This window comes from Maniola jurtina, chromosome 20, assembly GCF_905333055.1.
Source record: "Maniola jurtina chromosome 20, ilManJurt1.1, whole genome shotgun sequence".
NCBI classification, from domain to species: domain Eukaryota; kingdom Metazoa; phylum Arthropoda; class Insecta; order Lepidoptera; family Nymphalidae; genus Maniola; species Maniola jurtina.
This window is the reverse complement of record NC_060048.1, coordinates 7,503,829-7,525,522: the sequence shown is the minus strand read 5'-3', so window position 1 is coordinate 7,525,522 and position 21,694 is coordinate 7,503,829. Positions and strand designations below refer to the sequence as shown.

Genomic DNA, 21,694 nt, shown 5'->3' with positions numbered 1-21,694 from the left:
ACTTGTATAAAAAAAGGCTTAGATCCTAAAACCAACCTCCGCCTCTTTGGCTACGGCCATGATCAAAATCGAGTGGGTTTCGGCTACGCAGGTATTATTCTACGCATTGTCGCACAAGGAAAATATGTATTCTTTCTACTGGACATAACGTCAGCGTTTGGTTTCGCAAGCCAGCCCGGCTGAATTTGTAAAAAACCGGCCAAGTGCGAGTCAGACTCACGCACCGAGGGTTCCGTATTCGGGTATTTTTTTTCGACATTTTACACAAGAAATCAAAACTGTTATGCATTAAAAAAAATATGCATAAAAATAAATAAAAATCTGTCTTAGAATGTACTGGTAAAGTCCTTTTATATAATAACCCACTTGATTTAATATTTAGTTACTTTGAAAATTGAAAATACTAATATTTGTTCATGAACACATGACAGACGAAGAGACGGACAGACGGACAGATGGACAGACAGACAGACGGACAGACGGAAAGACAGACAGACGGACAGACAGACAGACAGCGAATTGATCCTATTTCCTTTTTGCTTTTGAGGTACGGAACCCTAAAAATATTTAGTTTTATTTGCCTCATATTTTATTTTCATAATTACGGGTTTCTGTATCCTGAAATGCCAACCAGTAACCAGTAAAATACGGGGCCTCTGGCAACCCTACTCGGAAATCACTGTCACATTCAAGTTAATGTCAAATATTTTGTTTTCGATTACAGAAAGCTGCATCAATCATTATTAAAATATTTAAATTGTTGTGATTGGCTGAATTTTTGAGTTTCAGCCAATAAACAGACTGTTTGCCAATTAAACGTCATAACAATATAAATGCCAGAAAGTTTAACCAAATAAAACAAACTTAATGAGAACTTAGTGAGAATGCAAACGGCACACAATTTATAATACATATTATGTTAGTCGTATATAATAGATATTATAGTAGTCGTTCACTTTGGTAATAGTCAGATTGTCATCAGTAAAATTGATATTGGTTGATGTATCGTAAATTAGGTATTGTTTCGGTGACAAATATTTTTATAATCTATTTATCTTTGAACAGAATGGAATAGAATGAAATGGAATGGAATACAATGATTAATTTTTATTCCTGTAAACTTTTAGGTAAACTTCAAAGTGTTTTTGAATGGTCAGAAAAATTTACCACTGGTTCGGAATGCCGTTCCTACGTTTCTAGGGTTTCGTACCTCAAAACGAAAAACAGAACTCTTATAGGATCACTTTGTTGTCTATCTCTCTGTCTGTCGAGTGTGTCAAGAAAACCTCTAGGGTACTTCCCGTTGACTCAAAACCATGAAATTTGGCAGGTAACCTAACTGCGTAATTTTGGCTAGTTTTTTTAATCGATAAAGAAAGTTTGCGACATTGTTCAATAAAAAATTTGGATTCCAACTCCTCAATCCTGATGTTGCAGGGGACCTGACTACTAAAGCTAATGGGATTTAAAAAGTGTTGATTATTAATTGATATTGAAGGTATCTATACCAAGTAAATACTTTGTCGTTGATCTCAACCCTGATGCTGTAAGAAATTGCATTCCTAAATCCTGGTGATCCCTCGGGATTTGAAAAGGATCATCCGTTTAAATGTTCTTACGTGATACAGAAACAAGTTGCATCCCGGGGACGGGCTATTACGGAGAGGCAACTTTTGTTCTGGGAAATGAAAGGATCGGGATTTTCAAAAACCTAAATCCACGCGAGCAAAGCTGTGGGCATTAGCTAGTTGTAAATATATTTAAAAGCTACTATAAGATAATAAATAAGGTACTTATTTCCTTATATTTTTATTGTATGGCAGCGCGCGGTTTTAAATTATAAATTGCACGTCCTGTCCTTTTCTGTAATACATTTTTTTCTCAATATCTATCGCTTTATCTCATAGCAAGAGTCCGTAAGACATAATACAGTGAATATAGGCAAAATATACAATTTTTGCAGTTTCCACGTCAGTACCTGTCGAATTTTTCTAACAGTGTAAGCAGCAGAGTTGAGTTTACCATCAAGTGTTGATATGTGGGTGTTCCATAGAAGCTTTGCATCTAACGTTATACCGAGAAACACGGGGTTCTCCTTTATTTTCAACATATGATTATTAATCAATGAATTTATGTCATTTAAGGTCCTGGTATTGGGCAGTGTGAATTGAACACACTTAGATTTCTTTGCATTTGGAATTGATTTGGAAGTAAACTGTTAGCAATAAATCAGAGAGTGACCTGTGATATGGCATTACATATAGTATACATTGTCAAAAATTATAATATTAAAGCTGTGCGTATTGCGTGAGGAATAGGTGCAACTTGCAGGGTTTGATGCATGCGCTATTGCCAGCAAACATGAGACATATTTTTATCTACAGGCAACGTCTGAGTAGGTAACGCATACGTCTAACGCAAGTTGAAATGTACCAGTGTATTTAGTTAGACCTATCGACAAGTTTAGAGTCGGGTGTAGTTTAAATGTGGCCCGTGTGTTTAGACCAGTTTAGACTGTCAGTTCCGCCCCCCGTCACCGTCGGGGGTTGGTCGTCCCCCGCACCTCACCACCCCTCTTGCAGAAATCGAGACAGCACGAAATTTTCAAGATTTCTGGGTGTAATTTCTGGTTTTCGTAGTTCCAACATAATTATAACAATATAAAATATATAACAATAATTTTTTTACTGCATGATATTCATTAAATTTTCTAGGTCTGTGGTTTTTCCAAATTTCATTAAATTGCTTCGTTGTCTAGAAAAACGAGCACAAAGTTGGGCCTTTTTTTAAAGAAAAATACAAATCTTTGAACCCCTGTAATTTTAAAACTACATATTTTTAGAAAAATCTAAAACACCACAGACACAGATATTAGTTTCTAGACTATGTCTGCAAAATTTCATGGACTTTGGTTGCTTAATATTCAAATGAAATGGGAACTACGATTGTATGGAGTAAGTGACGGAGAGAGCTCTGTTAAGTCACTTTGACAAATTAAAAGGTATTTTGTGAAAAGCTTAGTTACATTAGTCAAAAAATACTTGACTCCCGAGTCTAATTTATTACGTGTACTTAATAATAAACCAGTAAAAATATAAAATAATGTATATTTTTAAATATTCTTTTTAGTAACCTGTAGGTAGGTACATTTATTTCTCTTGAGACTGACTCAAAGATAACAGTCTGCAAGCAAATTCAATTAGCTGGAGTTATTGCAGTTGCATATTTTGTAATAATATCATACTACGTTTCAACTACCTTTCACTATTTTCTTTCATTGTTTGAAGAGTTGAAAAGTGATTGTAACATAATCATGTTTATTGGCGTCACTCAGAAAAGCAGGTATTATTTAATTATTTTTATGGAATTATTGGAATGTCCTCTCATTTACCAACACAAAAAACACAAGTTCAATGTGTAAAGGTAATCCGAGAGTCTTAATCTAAACAAACTAATGCCAAAATAAATAATTTAATTAGAGCGTGATTGCTATCACAACATCTAATTATACAGTTCACAATCCAAATACCGAAAATATGCGATATCGCTCCGAATCTCGGAAGGAGACTAAACTACAACCTTCGAAACACCCGTATTTATGCAAGTTCAATCTTGTTGGCCTCCTAGCAACAGATTGTATGACATCGAATGAGCCAAATATCGATTTTATCAATCTACCTGCATGAGATAAATTAATAATTTTATATTATTTTTGACAACTCAAATCAATTTTTAAAAATAACCTTACAGTTCGGCCGTCCTGAATTTAACACGTCCTCGTGTTTCTAATCAATCTTGTCATGTCAGTCGCGGGCTTCCTTGCCCTAAGTCAAATCCAAATCATGGGCTATCCTGCCCTCCGTCAAATCATTAAAACCTACCCTTGAACTGCCGAACTCTCAGTTTTAATATCAAGTCAACAATAAATCCAAACGACTAACTTCCCATTCGATGTATACAAAATCTGAACCACTTATTGCAAGTTACTTTCCACTTCACAAAAGACTAAATTCTTAAAAAAAAACTAAAACTTTTAGTCACCAAATCAAACTCATTAAAAAAAATTATCAAATGTGGGTTGTTTTGAAAAAGATACCAAAGCGAAATTAAGGCAACGTGAGACACATCCCACTTCTGAATTATTGGCGTCACTCAGAAAAGCAGGTATTATTTAATTATTTTTATGGAATTATTGGAATGTCCTCTCATTTACCAACACAAAAAACACAAGTTCAATGTGTAAAGGTAATCCGACTCCGAATTAGTTTGTTTAGATTAAGACTCTCGAGTCTTAATCTAAACAAACTAATGCCAAAATAAATAATTTAATTAGAGCGTGATTGCTATCACAACATCTAATTATACAGTTCACAATCCAAATACCGAAAATATGCGATATCGCTCCGAATCTCGGAAGGAGACTAAACTACAACCTTCGAAACACCCGTATTTATGCAAGTTCAATCTTGTTGGCCTCCTAGCAACAGATTGTATGACATCGAATGAGCCAAATATCGATTTTATCAATCTACCTGCATGAGATAAATTAATAATTTTATATTATTTTTGACAACTCAAATCAATTTTTAAAAATAACCTTACATGTTTATATAAGAACAATTTGTTTACAACGCAAATGACGAGTGAGTGAGTAATTTATTATTCAGAACCAAGAATTATTTTCTTATTCTGAATCTACATGGACTCAACTCAGAATATATCTAATATCAAAGCTCTACAAACAATTTACTCGGAACCCAAAACATGATATTGATATAAATTTATACTTGAAAGCGCGTGGGACGGGCTTTCATCACCATCCACAGCATCCTGCTGTGGATTATCCATCATGGAGGGTTATAATTAAACACGTGTTATCAAATCACCTTGTATTACCGCGAGTATAGGAATATTAATGGAAATCAACAACAAATTAATATCTGCTCGACACTATTAACTCAAATTGTATAAAATAATAATAAAATCCGAACGGTTGGAACAGATAGACGGCGATTTGTCGCAACCACGGTGCGTCGACGGCCTCGTTCCGCACAAACATGGCCGCCCCGCCACCATAGACATCGACACTTCGCCAGAGCGGCCGTCAGTTGTCACTCGCGTCGACAACTACCGCCGCTCTCATTCCACGCGCCGTCACGGCCAGACTGACATACGCCCGCCCTCGGGCGTTCGCCTTCAAGTTCAGGTGTTCCTAAAACAACAATTTTACAATCACTGGCTGCCCGCTCGTTCATCCTGTATCAACAGTTTTCTTTACATGGGTACGCTATCATCACTATCAACAGCATTGTCAACGTCTACATCAACATTATTGGCTTAGACAAGACGGGAGTGTCCCTTCAATCAACCCATCAGGGTCTGGCGCGTACGTCAATGTCTAAACGACCAGCCAATCGCAATACACGTCTGGAAGGCGTGTGTCCCTTCAACCAACTCCCTTGAGTCTGGCCCGGACGACACTCCCTTACCAGGATAGACTCAGAAACTTACGTAACACACCATCTGGAAGTAATGTGTCCCTTCAACCAACTCCCTTGAGTCTGGCCCGGACGACACTCCCTTACCAGGATAGACTCAGAAACTCACGTAACACACCATCTGGAAGTAGTGTGTCCCTTCAACCAACTCCCTTGAGTCTGGCCCGGACGACACTCCCTTACCAGGATAGACTCAGGAACTTACGTAACACACCATCTGGAAGAAGTGTGTCCCTTCAACCAACTCCTACGAGTCTGGCCCGGACGACACTTTCTTACCAGGATAGACTCCGGAACTCATCTGGGAGGCACTAGTGAATCCTTTCAATCAACACAAATAATGTGTATGACCCGGATGTCACCACCAAAGCCCAGGATAGACAACGTGACCACACGACAGTGTTTTTCACACTCACGCAAATTAGTCTAGGTGACATACCTATAATTACGGATCATCTCGTTCAGAAGAAAATATTTCGACTTCATTTTCAATATCCCAAGTTTCGGGATCTGAGTGCGCACTTAGAGTGTCAGAGCCAGCAGAGACCGTACTAGAGTCGGCTGAGATAGTACAGGAGGTTGTGCGATTATTGTCGGAGCACACGGTCAAGGTATCATCATTACTTAGAGTACACGAGCTATTAAGGATTATATCATCTTCAACATTTTCTGGTGACTCCGCCGTCTCGGCCTCTTCATAATTTAACAAGTTAGTTGTCATCTCTAGTAAACCAGCGTGCCCCTGGGGTACAGAGCGTAAATTCTCATGTGCATATTTATAGGTTCTGTCCGACCCACATAATTTTTTTAATTCGTACCTATCGTTGTCTAGCACCGCAGTTATTACGAATGGACCTCTAAACTTTTTATCTAATTTTGTCTGGCTTCGTTCACTGTTTTTGACAAATACGAAATCGCCTTTACAAAATGGTATGATTTTTGCACGGCCACGATTGAATCGATTAGCTTCAGATTTAGCTGCTTTCTGAATATTAGTTGACGCGTTTTCCCGTACAGTGTCAAGATCTAAACGATTTTGTTGATCAGAATTATCCAAATTCAATTTAGACATACCCAAAGACTGGGATTGAATGCCGAACATAAGTTCTGAGGGTGAATATTTTGTCACGGTAGATTTTGTACTGTTGAGCGCAAGTTGGATATTTCCTAATTCATTACGCCATGTTTTATTGGGATCATTCTCAACTATAGTTAGCAGGCTCTTTAAGGTGCGCATTACTCTCTCGACCTGCCCATTGGCCCGACTTGAACCCGTAGCAATAAAGTGCAGTTCTATATTGTGTTCAGCACAAAAGTTTTTAAAATCAGAACTTACATAACAACGTCCTTGATCAGCAATTATTCTTTTAGGAGCTCCAAAAAGGCAAACTGCCTTTTGTAAAGCTTGTACAGCACTTTTAGCATCAAGGGAAGAAGTATGTTCTAGTAAAACATATTTCGTAAAGGCATCAATAATTACAGAACAATATTCTTTTCGGTCACTTTTCCCGGTCAGCTTTCCGGTGAAATCTATGTGCACGGTATGCCATGGTATGGCTACTTTTGGGATAGGGTGAAGCTGAATGGGCTGAGCTCCCGATGGGCCTTTTGCAGTTTTGCAAATAATGCACGAGTCAATGAATTTGCGCACACATTTAGACATCTCAGGGAACCAGTACTTTTCATAGAGCTTATCTAGCGTTTTGTCTTTCCCTAAATGTTGTATCTCACTGTGAACGTGATTTATTAAGCTCCAAATCAAAGACCTCGGCACTATTGGTAGCCATGAAACAATTTTGTTCCGAATGACTTTTCTGTAGAGTATTCCATCCCTAACATCATATGTTTGTGCTATTGAATCGGGCAATTCACCATTATCGTGCTTTGCGATAAGGTCACGTATTTCGTTGTCACGTTTCTGTTCCACGGAAAGCCAACCTTGATGAAGTTCTACATATTTAATAGTTTTAGTTTGAACATTTTCAGATATCATGCTAGTATCATCATAAGATGGTATGGGGTTACGTGAAAGATAATCGGCGTGTTCCATTCCTCGTCCCTCTCGATAAATAATTTCGAAATCGTAAGCTTGTAAAAAGGCCCACCATCGATGTACACGTGGAGTCAAATCTTTTTTTGATTTAGAGGCCTTCAGAGAGTTGCAATCTGTGTATACAACAAAGCTCCGACCATACAAATAATGTCGAAAATGTTCAACTGCCCGTACAACCGCTAACGTTTCTAATTCGTACGAATGGTACCGGGACTCCACTTCGGACGTACGTCGGCTAAAGTATTCCACGACGTGCGGTAAATTGTTCTTCCTTTGTATAAGGATGGCGCCATAGCCTTCGGAGCTCGCGTCTGTGTGCAGTTCTACTGGTAGGTCTGGATCAAATATTGTCAACACCGGTTCAGATGTAAGAATGCGAACTATTTTATTGCGAATTTCTTCATGCTTCGTAGTCCACGTAATTGGACCCTTCAGTTTCGTGAGTGGATACAAAGGCCTGACAATATTTGTGAAACCAAGAATAAACTTACGAAAGTAAGAAGCAAGGCCAAGGAATTGTCGTACGTGTGTAGCCGTTTTAGGTTGTGGCGAATCAACTAGCGCCTGTATCTTCCTAGGATTTGGTCGTACCTCACCGGATTGCAGAGAATATCCCAAGTAATCTATTTTTTGTTTCATGAATTTGCATTTTTTGAGGTTCAATGAAAATCCAGCTTCTGCTAGAGCTCTTAAGACCTTGTCAAGTCTTCGCAAGCCTTCAAAGACATCGACAGAATAGCACAAGACATCGTCCATATAAATTAATGGTTTATCTTCTAAGTGATTCAGGGCTTTATTAATGCATCTTTGATAGACAGAAGGGGCGTTTCGTAATCCAAAGGGCATAGCCAAGTACTCGTACTGTCCCTCAGGAGTCACGAAAGCTGTCTTCTCAATCGAGTCAGGGTGAATATTAATTTGATGGAATCCTGATGCCATATCGAGAGAGGAAAAATAATGAGCTCCCGTAAGTCGGTCTATTTGTTCTTCAATACGCGGAAGAGGATAATGATCAGGTCGCGTATTGGAATTTAGTTCCCTGTAGTCAACGCACATTCTATCAGAATTATCCTTCTTTTTTACTAATAGTATTGGACTAGCAAAGGGTGAGGAACTCTCCCTCACAACTCCCGCATCAATCAATTGTTGAACTTTCTCCCTAACAATCTCTTTCTCCGCAGGTGCTAAACGGTATGGGCATCTTTGTACTAACTTATGTGAATCCATTAGAGTTATTTCACATTCACCCGTATTGACACGCCGAGTGGGAATCCCCTCAATAAAACATTCGGAATATTTATTTAATAACAATATGAGAGACTCTTTGTCCTGCCCCTGTAAATCAGTGTCAATCTGCGTAAAATCCGGTTTAATAGATGAAAGTTCACACAATCGAGCTTGTTCCTTGGAATAAAATACAAGATGGTTATTTTCAATTTTAACGCATATCCCTTTATCAAGAATGTCTCTACCAACTATGATGGGGTCTGACATATTACTGTCGGGAACAACATGAAATAGCAAGCTTACCGAAAACTCGCCTATTTTCACCTCAGCCTGAATTTGAGTATCACATCTGATGTCATCACCCCCAATCCCACAGAGATAAATTAGACTCTTACGCTCAGTACCCTCAAGTTTACTACTGAAGCTTTCTTTCAGCAAAGAACAAGATGACCCACTATCAAACAAGAAAGAGACCAACTCACCAGAAGATGTTGTCAACGAACCCCTTGAAGGACGATGTTCGCACCGACGGACTTCCTTGACCGCAGCTCCTCCTCCGTTCTTCTTGTCTGGACAGGAGGATGCCACATGCCCGGGTCGAGCACAGGAATAGCAGATTACGGAGGATTTCGCCTTCTCATGTTCACTTGATGAGCTCGGGGAATCGTAAGATTTTGTGCTCCTGATATCTTCACGTCGCTTTCGGCATTCTGCTATTCGATGTCCAGCCAAGCCACAGAAATGACACCTTCCAATAAATCTCTCAGTTTTGCGAACTCTCTTTATTTCAGGCTCTTGCATTTCAGCATCATCGAAACGTCGCTTAAGAGATACGCCACTCAAGATCCGGAATAACTGGGCCCGTGTAGTGACATTGTGTGCATTTAATTCATGTCGTATGAAACAGTTGTTCTGGCACAACACGGATATAACCAGTCCCACCGCCAACTCTTCAGGCATCTTTAACTTGGGTATTTTTTCTATGAGGTTCCACAGTCGAAGAGCGGATTCCGATGCCGTCTCCTTGGCACCTATTTGGAATCGAATAATTTCATCAAAATAATCCTGGGGCAGTTTGGGTTTTGAAAATCTTGCTATTAAAATCTGTTTCACTGAGTCCCACGTTATATTACCGAGGTTCAACTTTGTGAGGCAAGCAGCAGCACGTCCTTTTAGTGCGCTTGTTAGAGCCACAAGTAGGTCAACTCCCTCTAGATGTTTATTTTGGACAATAACTTCTGTCACTTTACACCAGTCTTCTATATCCGCATCAGGTTCATCTGGGTTATATTCCAAAAGAATTCGTGTATTCTTACTCACAGTTGAGGCCTGAGGCATCGCCAATACTCGCGTCAGCAATGTTTCCATGTTGCCCAATAAATTCCCAGGGCTTATCTCATCGAGCTGTTTTTCCACGTTGCTCGCCCTTTTCGATCCCACTTCTGATGAAAGCGCGTGGGACGGGCTTTCATCACCATCCACAGCATCCTGCTGTGGATTATCCATCATGGAGGGTTATAATTAAACACGTGTTATCAAATCACCTTGTATTACCGCGAGTATAGGAATATTAATGGAAATCAACAACAAATTAATATCTGCTCGACACTATTAACTCAAATTGTATAAAATAATAATAAAATCCGAACGGTTGGAACAGATAGACGGCGATTTGTCGCAACCACGGTGCGTCGACGGCCTCGTTCCGCACAAACATGGCCGCCCCGCCACCATAGACATCGACACTTCGCCAGAGCGGCCGTCAGTTGTCACTCGCGTCGACAACTACCGCCGCTCTCATTCCACGCGCCGTCATACTGAAGCGAGAACAAGCTTTTGCTTCTATTGTGGCAATATCATAACAACCTCTGGGAGTGTTATAGCCGCTGGGAAAAGATTTGTATTATCTATAAAAGCGAGTCGAATCTTTATGAGAGTCTGTCTATTTATAATTACACTACAGATGTTTTAAAATTTTTGTGATAGCCCTAATATTATTTACTACATTGAATACACTACCTACTTATATGCTCGTAGAATGAAGGTTCCAACATTTTTCAAATAAATACATATTTACGCTCCTTAGATGCTGTAACTAATCATAAATATGTACGTCGAAATTATATTTATAGTGAAACTATGAACCCCGACTTTTGTTTTGAACATAGATTGAATGTTGACAATGTAGCTTTATCTATCTCATCGATCTCTACTACTTACTTATTTTATTAGGAGAATAACTACTGTCTACTAGTTTTAATTGATTTATCTAAAACCTTACCTATCTTGATTTACTTACGTTACTTACGTTTTATAGCGGAATAGTAAAATTTGTTTCGCAGACTTGCGAAAATTGCGTAATTACGTCAATTAACAATATTACATTACAATAATCTTAACCTTTTTTTTATGCAGGTCTGATGAGCGGCATACTGGGCCGGTGTTTCTTCAAACTCTGCTACGATCTCTTCGGCGAGCTGATGGACGCACTCGCTTTGCTGAATGGAGCTATCAACTTCGTCTTGTACTGCGCCATGTCCAAGCAGTTCAGGACTACGTTTCGCCAGATCATGTGGAACCGATGTGCGCCCACCCAGCGAGCCAGTTCTCATACTGAACTACAAACTACATTTGTATGAAACTTACATAAGCCCGAGGGGGTATTGGTTTAAAATTATGGACAGTAAAAAAAATACACAGTGGTTATTGTAAAGAAGCGGTGATAGCCTATTGGTTAATACATCGGCCTTCTGTTTGGGGGATCTAAGGTTCGATCTCGGCCACGCAGCTCTAATTATTAGGTACTATCGGAGTAGGTATGTGCATTTTAATCAACTTAATGTCACTTGCTTTAACGGTGATGGAAAATTTCGTGAGACAACCTGCACTCCCCAAAATTTCTCTATAATGATTTCAAAGGTGTGCGACATCTCTTACCTATAATAAATTATAACTCGTCATAACCTAGGGATGTGAGAGTTATCAAAATGATCACCAAGACCATTGCTTCTTTTGTTAGAACTATTCCATTTAATAGATCGATGCTTTTACGGTAGTATAAGTAGGTAGTTTTCAATTAATTGAATCATGTCCAATTACTTCTCAACAAGTATTGGACTGGTTCAAGTAATTGGCGGAAAAACCTTTTACATGAAAATGAGGACTTTATTTTTGACTAGTTAATTCCCGTGACTACGTTTGCGTGGATTTAATTTTTTTAATCCTGATAAAATTATTAGATTTTATTTAACCTATGTCGCTTTCTAGGTCTTTAAATCTTTAGGTCTATAGATAACCGTGCAAAAAAATCACGTCGATCCGTTACTCCGTTGCGACGTGATTGAAGGACAAACGAACAAACCAATAAATAACGCACCAACAAACTAACACACTTTCGCATTTTACAATTTTATTTTCGCAATTTCGCATTTTACAATTTTTAGGTGTCTACTGTGAAAATTTATTTCTACATTTAAGCTTTTTTTTTAAAGTGTTGTAAGTAGGCTCCTACTCGTAGTAGGTATGAGAAATTCAACGGTACTTCTTACTTTGACCTCTGATATACATCTGTCCCGTTTTCGTTTTAAATTAAGTAAAGGCTGAGCAAAGTTTTTTAAATTATCTTTATTTATTTTCAATGGCTTTTACACAATCTGTATTATACTAATCAACAATTATTAATTAAATCAAATTTTATAACCTAGGTACTAGTAAATATTCTATCTAACTGTAACTTAATTATTTTATATACTACCTAATCTGTTTTTAACACTTTTTATATAAAGGTTAGAGTACCTACGTTTTATAGATCTATAGTCCGTTTCTATTTTAAACTTCGCGCTATCACTTACCATCAGTCCACGGGCGAGATCGCAGTCATGGCCATTTAATCATCGAAAAAATTTACCACCAAGAAAATGTAAAACAAACAAAAACAGTAATAAATACTACAGGGGGTAGATTGATAGGCCGCTGTTGTGTCGAGTAACAATTTATTAGTAAGGAGGGTCCGAAAACTTTTTAGGCCTAGACAAACAAGATGCGCGGCGGCATCAATACGCGATGGCGTCAGAACGCCTCACTAAACACACCCAGTTTACAATAATTCCATGGCGCCACCTGTATTAGGGTTCCGGCTGAAAACCTATTATGCTGAGTTGTGACCTTTTTTCGGGTTGTGCCACACATGACAGTTTATTCCGGCGCTTCTTCTGCTTGAGATCTTTTGACTTTAATGCTCGAGTATTAGAGGCGCCGGGATAACCTAACCCGTAGGTTTATCTGGTAATGCAAAGCTTTCAAGAAATAAATATTTTTCTTTATATCTTTCAATACAAGGACCTGTGAATATCCTCAATACCTCAATATTCAGCGAACTGAAATCAGAAAGATCGACTGTTTAAACCTCTACCCGTTGCACTATTTAAAAATCGACCCTTAATACGAGTTTTAGGTTAAAATTGGAGAATAAAGCAGTATGATATTACTCGTGTTCAATAAAGTTAATTTATTTAAAAACAGGTCACACAGCCAGGTGCTCATCGCGGCTTATGTCCTGAGCTCCACAGTGTGGATGCCTTCATACATTTAATTTTATTTTTGAATTATTTCTTCTTTTCCTTGGTCCCATCGTGTGTTACGTGCCCAAGCCTTTATTAAGAGCCCAAAAACTTTATTTTGTTGCGATGCTAAACGCTAACAAATTACGCTAAAAATTAGGGCCGTGAGACTTGAGAGTGAAATTGATTAAAGTTTAATTCGTTTCTAGTATTTAAATTAATGAAGGTAATTTAATATAATAAAGGGCTTTGTTTGAATTTTCTGACTTCAAAGTTGAATACGAAGACGTGCAAGAAGGTATATGTCACCAGCAAACTACCTTTATGTACATGCCTGTTACATCACTTACAAGTTACAAGTAACTTTGCAGGATTCAACTAGGTATGCCATGCGTACAGGGTAACACACTTACTGACTGACATATCATATCAACGTATGAGCAAACTGTTAGATTTAGATTTACATTAGATTTTCAGTATTTATATAGGGACCCACTAAGAAAGGATTTTAAGAAAGTTCAACAGGATTTTAATAAAAGCAAATCTACGCAGACGAAGTCACGGGAATAGGCTAATGCGTAAGCGTACCTACCTATTAGTGATCCGTACCCGAATGTGCCAACAAGGGTCCCTATTACGCCATCGCTGTCTGTCTGCCTGTCTGTATTTCATGAACTACGTCTCAAGGTACTAGGCAGAGAGTTGAAATTTTAGGGGTCCAACTCGCATTTGACCGGTTTTTATTGTAATTACTTTTGTTAATGTTGCGATTAAAGTGAAATAAATTAATTCAGAAAAGCTTTCATTTAGGCCTTTCATGAAAGCCAATAAAACGTTTCATGGAAACTTTTGGAAGCTTTTATTAATTCTGGGTTATTTGCGAGCATTGTGTGGACCGTTCATGGAACTTTCATTAAGGGGCTACTTTCGGAGACGGGGTGGTAAAATGGGATATAAAATAAATACTTATCGTTGTACTAAACTTGCGAGCAAAGAATCTGAGTCGGTCACAACAATTTTCACTTCAATAACTGATCCGGATGCTTTGATCGTGAGTTTATTTTGTATACCTAGATTGCTTATCTATAGAGATTTTTAATACGACGCAAAAATATGTAAATAGGCAGTGGAAGTATCATTAGGTAAACATAGTAGTACATATATATATAATGGGTACGTTATTGTAAAAGCGAAAATCCAGTGATTCGTGCTTTACAGTAACATATACCTATACAGGGTTTATGCCCTGTATAATTTATAAAACATACTATACTATACTATACCTAAAGGCCTAATAGGCACATTAGGGCCTTCTCATTCTGAGAGGAGTCCCGTACTCAGTAGTGGGCCGGGGCGATGGGTTGATCATGATATATTCGGTACTATAGGTAGTATAATATAGTATGTGTATTATAAATTGTTTTATTAGTTAGATAAAGTTCCTCTTCTTCCCAAAAGATTGTTAAGATAAGTTTTGTATACTAAAATCTATTGAATATAAGTTTAAAAATATGTATGTATCTAAAGCTAACGCTGATCGCGTACTAGGTAGGTATGTAGAACGACAAGATTGCGTTAGTATGTACCTCTACTCTGAGATTTTAAAATGAAACCATTGAAGTATAAAATGAAGTAGGTAATATATTTCGATGGATGAAACTAATAATACCTAATATGTATATACAAAAATGGCTGACTAAGGCTGTCTATCGACTGAAGGGGAGCGTAGCTGAGACGAGTTTCGCAGACCAGTCGAATTATTGACATGTTAAATTTATATACCTGATTCATCTTCTAAACTCGTTTCCGCTCCACTCCACTTCAGTGGACAGGTACCCTCGGTATACCAAAGGCCTGAGTGCCCGCTCTAGTTAGGCAGAGTGGAGCATGCAGCGTTCGTCTCAGTCACATAACATACACACAAGCGTCATGACTCCTGAGTTACCGTCCTTTAACTAAAAAGTCTCGGTCCCACCCAAAAAGTTTATTTTTGAGCTATAAATATAAAGTGGAAATCAAAAATTAATGTTCCTATACAATAATGCTGCCGCCCTTTAGCTAAAAAGACGTTAAGAACAAAAAATGTTTTTTGAGTTATCACTACAAACTTAGATAGATATATAACTAACTTAGACTTTCATACACTACTAGCAAACCCGGCGAACTCCGTTTCGCCACTTGGTTTGTAGTACATGCTATGAAAAAAGATTTTCACGCTTTTCTGTTGAAATTTTTCCTGAATTTTCTTTGCTATAAACCACACGGAGCCCGAGACCTTTCCAACGAATGCAAAACCGTGGAAATCGGTTCGTGCGTTATGGAGTTATAGCGTCAGGAAGGAAAACCCGACTTATTTTTATATAGTAGATAATGTTTCTAAAAAAGAATGCTATTGTAGGAGCAGGCGAAAACTAACTAAAAACTGTATGTTGGTGTGAACTATGACCACACGCTGCATGCCTCGCGGAACGCGTGTCACTCAGTCCTCACCCTAAGGCTGCTTTTCCACCAGAGATGTGCTATGCTACGTTGCTACGGATGCGATGATATCCACCAATCATATTCATTGGTGCACATAGCTTAGCACTGGTGAAAATGGATTCAACTAAGATATGTTTTTTATATGGAAGGATGCGTGCTATGGATGCCTGCTATGGGCCGTCGTGAGTAGCTATGTGCAGGCACGGCAGGACGCGTGAGCGCCTCTCTCCATACCGCGTTGGTGGAAACGGTCACATATTTTCGTAGCGTAGTTGCATAGCACATCTCTGATGGAAAGGCACCCTAAGGAGGATGTTGTGAAAATTAGCATAATTTTTCGCGGACAATACAAAGCTTTTTGATACATTTTGTATGCATATAGGCCCATTGTCCCGGCATTATGATATATGGTATTATGTTAATGTATGCTAAGCCGAGGAAAAGAGTGGAAACATTGATGTTGGAACCATAGCTGTAAGGGTGGAAACAGAGTTATAAGACATACTTTACATAAGACCGTATTGAAACAGACCGTGTCACGTTTTGAACGCGCAGATGAGACATGATAGAAATCCATATTCAATATTATAAAAAATTGAAAGTGTCTGTCTGTCTGTATGCGAGCTTTTCACAGCCCATCTGTTTTTTGACGAAGGATTAGAAATACCTTGCATCCTGGGCACAACGGCTACAATAACTTAAATCCACGTAGAATCGTAGATGAATCGTATTATCATATCGTGCTAGCACTCATTCTATATCCGGAAAAGGATAGGTATGGGCTAATTTTACCCCAAAAAAATCAAAGAGCTCCCTCGACGCATCAAAGTGCATCGAGTCGGGTCGCTTGTCTGTTTCCGCCCTAAAATTTTTAAATAATGTAAATTGTAATACTTTGTATTAATGTGATTCCGTGCATTGAATTTTTGTAAGATTTTGTACCATACCTTTATGTTTATTTGGTGCTTTTTATGCTCTTTATACCTATAGTTATTTTTTTGAATAAAACATGTAAATGAAATGTCTAGTTATAAGAAACAACAGAAAATAAAATACATATATGTGGAAAGAAGGTTATGTCTTTGTTTATTTTTAACCCCCGAACCCAAAAAGAGGGGTGTTATAAGTTTGAAGTGTGTATCTTTGTATTTGTCTGTGGCATCGTAGCTCCTAAACTAATGAACCGATTTTAATTTAGTTTATTTTGTTTGAAAGGTGGTTTGATCGAGAGTGTTCTTAGCTATAATTCAAGAAAATTGGTTCAGCCGTTTGAAAGTTATCAGCTCTTTTATAGTTACTGTAACCTTCACTTGTCTGGGGTGTTATAAATTTTTAATTTACACTTGTTATAACTGTTAATAATAAATTTAAACACGCAACGTGGAGCCATTAGTTTGAGTGGAAACATGATAAAAGGAAATCGCATAGATTCAACAAGATAAAGTTAAAAAAAACAACCTCCATACCTAGGTAGGTGCGGTCTGCTACCTACAGACAAACGTTTCGTATTTATTTATACAATTTTTTTTTCACAGAATTTAAACAATAAGACTTACTTTTCAGAAGATTTCATTTGATATCAAAGTCGATAGTTGTAGTAGTAAATAGATTTATTTCAACTTTATTATTTATCGTACCTTTATACCTATCTACTGGCCGTAGTCCCAACCCCAAAGTCCGGTAATGAAATAAGGTAATGTATGTAGAATAGGTATTGTTGTTGTAGACTGTAGATTCTGTAGAGGTATTGTAGCTCAAGGTGTATTTGTCTCATAAATGGAATATCTCGGAATATGTGCTTATAATCTAGATGGTGCCTACACAAATAGCTTGGATTTATGGATTTATTCATGGGCATGTGCTTACTGCTTACGTATGGGAATTATTGCAGACTACCGTTGAATAGCTTTGTCTTGTTGTGTTTGTGGGAACGATTATGGTGCAGTGGTGACTACTGTGGTCTTATAAGTGGTCTCGGGTTCCAATCCCGGCTAGGGCATTGAGTGAATTTATAATTTGTTAATTATTATGGTCTGGTCTAGGGAGAGGCTGAGGCCGTGAATGACCACCACGTAACGTGCCGCCAAGCAATTAATGCCGCGTAGATACCGTCCAGGTAGAGAAAATTATAAAAATAGAAAATCTTTAGGTACTAGTTAAAATCAGTACAATACATTGAAATCCTGACCCCTAAACTAAGAAATAAGGTAAGGTAAGAGCTTTCTTAGTTTAGGGACCAGGATTTAGGGTCATAAACATATCTTTACCTTAATCAAATAAATGCTAAGTCGTAAAACAATTGCAACCAATAAGGTAGATACTGTCCTAAAAAATTACAAAATTAGAACAACCTAAAGAGCAATGACATAGTAGCTTCGCACGTATAGCTAATTACAATTTTCGTAGGCATCTCTAATTTTTTTGAAAATAAAATATAGCCTATGTCACTCAAGAATAATGCAGCTTTCCACTGGTGACAGAATTTTCAATATCGGTTCAGTAGTTCCAGAGATTACTACCTACTTAAAAACTTTACCTCTTTATAATATTAGTAGGTATTATATAGGGAAAATACACAAAATAAGAAGCGACAGTATCAGACGAAAATCCATAGTAACTGATGCAATAAATCAAGCTTTGAAGTGGCAATGGGTTGGACACGTCTCACGTTACTCTGACAACAGGTGGACAATATAAACCACGCGATGGAAAGAACGACAGGCAAAAGGGATGTTGGAAGGTTATTCAGACGGTGGGCTGATGAAATAATACAATCTTCAGGGTCTAGAACTAGTTGTAACTGGGCAAGGACAGGGAGAACTGACGAGTTTGGGGGAGGCCTGTATACGCAAGGTGCTCTTGTTTCATAACAAATAGCGATCACTTACTAACCAATTACTAACTTTGAAAAATAAGGGAAATGTACTAACTAACAAAACTAACTATTAAGTATGTAAGTAACTAAGGTTCTTGAGAAAAAAGCATTTGTTAAAAAAAAATTAAAACATAGTCTATTCGAAAACGTAGCCATATCTTTATTACTACCATTCTGTTTTTGTCAGTAATTATGAATTTGTTAAGATTCCAACCGCAGTTTTTCTTCGTTATCTCTGAAAATTCGTCCAATAAATTCTCTTTCTAATTAAAACGTAGTATTTTTTGTTAAACATAAATATTACTTGTGTTTTTTTATTTAAAAGATTATTTTTGCTTATAGGTAAGTATTGTAATTCGAACAGTTTTGAAACTGTGTAGTTTTTACTTTAGAACCCGGGATATCAGCCAAAAAATCTGTCCACTAGCTAACGAAGCACTCATAGTTACTGAGATTAATACCAACTCCAATAACTAGTTTACTCCGATGTCCCCAAATTAAAAGTTGAACTCAGAATATCTCTAGCAAAAGTCACGAGGGCATTTTGTGTGATATAACACTATATAATATTATAAAGGAGAAAGTTTGTATGTGTGTGTGTGTGTATGTTTGTTACTCCTTCACGCAAACACTACTGGACGGATTGGGCTGAAATTTAGAATGGAGATAGATTATACCCTGGATTAGCACATAGGCTACTTTTTATCCCGGAAAATCAAAGAGTTCCCACGGGAATTTAAAAAAAACTACATCCACGTGAACGAAGTCGCGGGTATCAGCTAGTTTCAAATAATGTCAGCGTAGCTATTGATAGAGCTGCCAATCACTCCACCCTCGTCACCTGTGAAATGTAGGCTATTTTAGAGCCCGAAGGCGATGCATTTGACGGTAAAAGGATTCACCGCTCAAGCCATATGAGTAGATATTCCTATTCAAGTCGTAGGTATAATTTATGCTAAAAGGTGTTCATATTTTCCCCTATATGTGTCAGCTATGAAGTCAATTCAAGAGACATGACGGGTTATCAACAAAGGACCTCAAGCCAGATACAGTTTAAAAGCTATTGGGATGTATTGTCTAAATAATATTATTTACTAGCCGATGCCCGCGACTTCGCCCGCGCGGATTTAGGTTTTTCAAAATCCCGTGGGAACGCTTTGATTTTCCGGGATAAAAAGTAGCCTATGTGCTAATCCAGGATATTATCTATCTCCATTCCAAATTTCAGCCAAATCCGTCCAGTAGTTTTTGCGTGAATGCGTGAAGGAGTAACAAACATACACACACACACACACACACACACACACACACACACACACACACACACACACACACACACACACATACAAACTTTCGCCTTTATAATATTAGTGTGATTCACCATCAATAACCTTTTATCATCATCATTATCAACCGATAGACGTCCACGGCTGGACATAGATCTCTTGTAGCGACTATTTATTTGTTCAGATACACATTAGTCCTTGATTGCAATCTCACCTGGTGGTAAGTGATGATGCAGCCTAAGATGGAAGCGGGCTTAAACCTGGAAGGGGTTTGGCAGTTTGTTATTAAACCGGAACGCTAAATCGCTTGGCGGCACGGCTTTACTGGTAGGGTGGTAACTAGCCACAGCCGAAGCCGTGAAGAATGCATAGTTGCAACACGAATATCATAATTTTAACCAAATAGCACAATTTGCTGTTATAGCAACGTGCTAATTACAAATTTTGAGCTAAGGGTGCTGATATTATTTAATGCTATATGATGCCCGCGACTTCGTTTGCGTGGATTTATCTAAGTTTTAAAAAAATCCTAAGGGAACTCTTCGATTTTCTGGGATAAAAGTAGCCTTAGATATCCGTATATGAGATGCAAGCTGTGTACCAAGTAGACGATGCCCGCGACTTGGTCTACGTGGAATTAGGTTTTTAACGATCCCCAGGGAACTTTTTGGATTTTCAGGGAAAAAAGTAGCTTTCGTCCGTCCGCGGGTTAGGTATAAGATAACCAAAAATAGATTGGCCGTGAAAAGCTAGCAGATACCAGACATAATATTCGCGTTTGTAACATTAGTATGGATTTTGCTTTTAACATTGTTTTGATTTTGCCCCAAAATCAAGCAGATAACTACAAGAGAAACTTATCCGCAACGCTGGCTAATATTTAATTGGAAGTGCGCAAACTGATTGAATAAGTAAACACTGTGTCTAATTTACATTGTATTCGTTGACTAAATTAGTATTGAAAATAGCTCCATCACTGTTTGTACATCAGCGTTATGAAGGATAAAGGATAAGATTGACGTAGGTACCTATCAAGAAATATTATGTGTCAGGATCGATAGTGATAGCATCAATAATATCAAACATCTAACGTGGCCGTGCAGTACTCTTCCCTTAAGAGGGGTCTCTTCGTCACTCGCTCCATACAAACAAACGTACTTCCAATTTCATTTGAATATTAAGCAACCAAAGTCCATGAAATTTTGCAGACATATTCTAGAAACTAATATCTATGTCTGTGGTTTTCCAGATTTCTGTTAGAATATTCGGTTTCAAAGTTACGCGGTCTTAAAAATTCGCATACAAATCTTTGAGCCCCTGTAATTTCAAAACTACATATTTTTAGAAAAATCTAAAACGCCACAGACACAGATATTAGTTTCTAGAACATGTCTGCAAAATTTCATGGAGTTTGGTTGCTTAATATTCAAATGAAATTGGAACTACGATTGTATGGAGCAAGTATGGAGAGAGCCCTGTTAAAAACTTTTAGATTTTAGGGGTATAAATCACCTCAAAATCTTCTTAGCTCTCGGGTCAATCAATCATTGATGACTAATATTTTTCTGAGGGCATATCAAAACTAAAATTAATGCTACTGAGAACAACTTTCTAACTTAAAACTTTACGAGTCGCTGGATTAACTCCTTCAAACAACTCCTGAAACTTTACCGCCTTTCCCAAAACTGAGACTCTTCATCAGAAATCAAGTAAGT

At 37.9% G+C, this 21,694-nt stretch overlaps 1 protein-coding gene across 2 annotated transcripts in view; it reads left to right on the top strand.

The window, feature by feature from the left end:
• The window catches only part of LOC123875699 (G-protein coupled receptor dmsr-1-like), a 71,721-nt gene extending 51,122 nt beyond the window's left edge, over positions 1-20,599 (top strand). Inside the window, exons 7-8 of one of the 2 annotated variants that reach the window (XR_006798195.1) lie at positions 11,194-11,734; positions 20,585-20,599. Coding sequence is in view for 1 of the 2 variants with exons in the window: in XM_045921686.1 (XP_045777642.1) it covers positions 11,194-11,417 (224 nt within the window). In the remaining variant the exon portion in view is untranslated. Of the gene's footprint in view, positions 1-11,193; positions 12,250-20,584 lie in introns of those variants that run through there. The other variant, XM_045921686.1, reaches the window with a different exon arrangement.
• Positions 20,600-21,694: the final 1,095 nt, after the last annotated feature.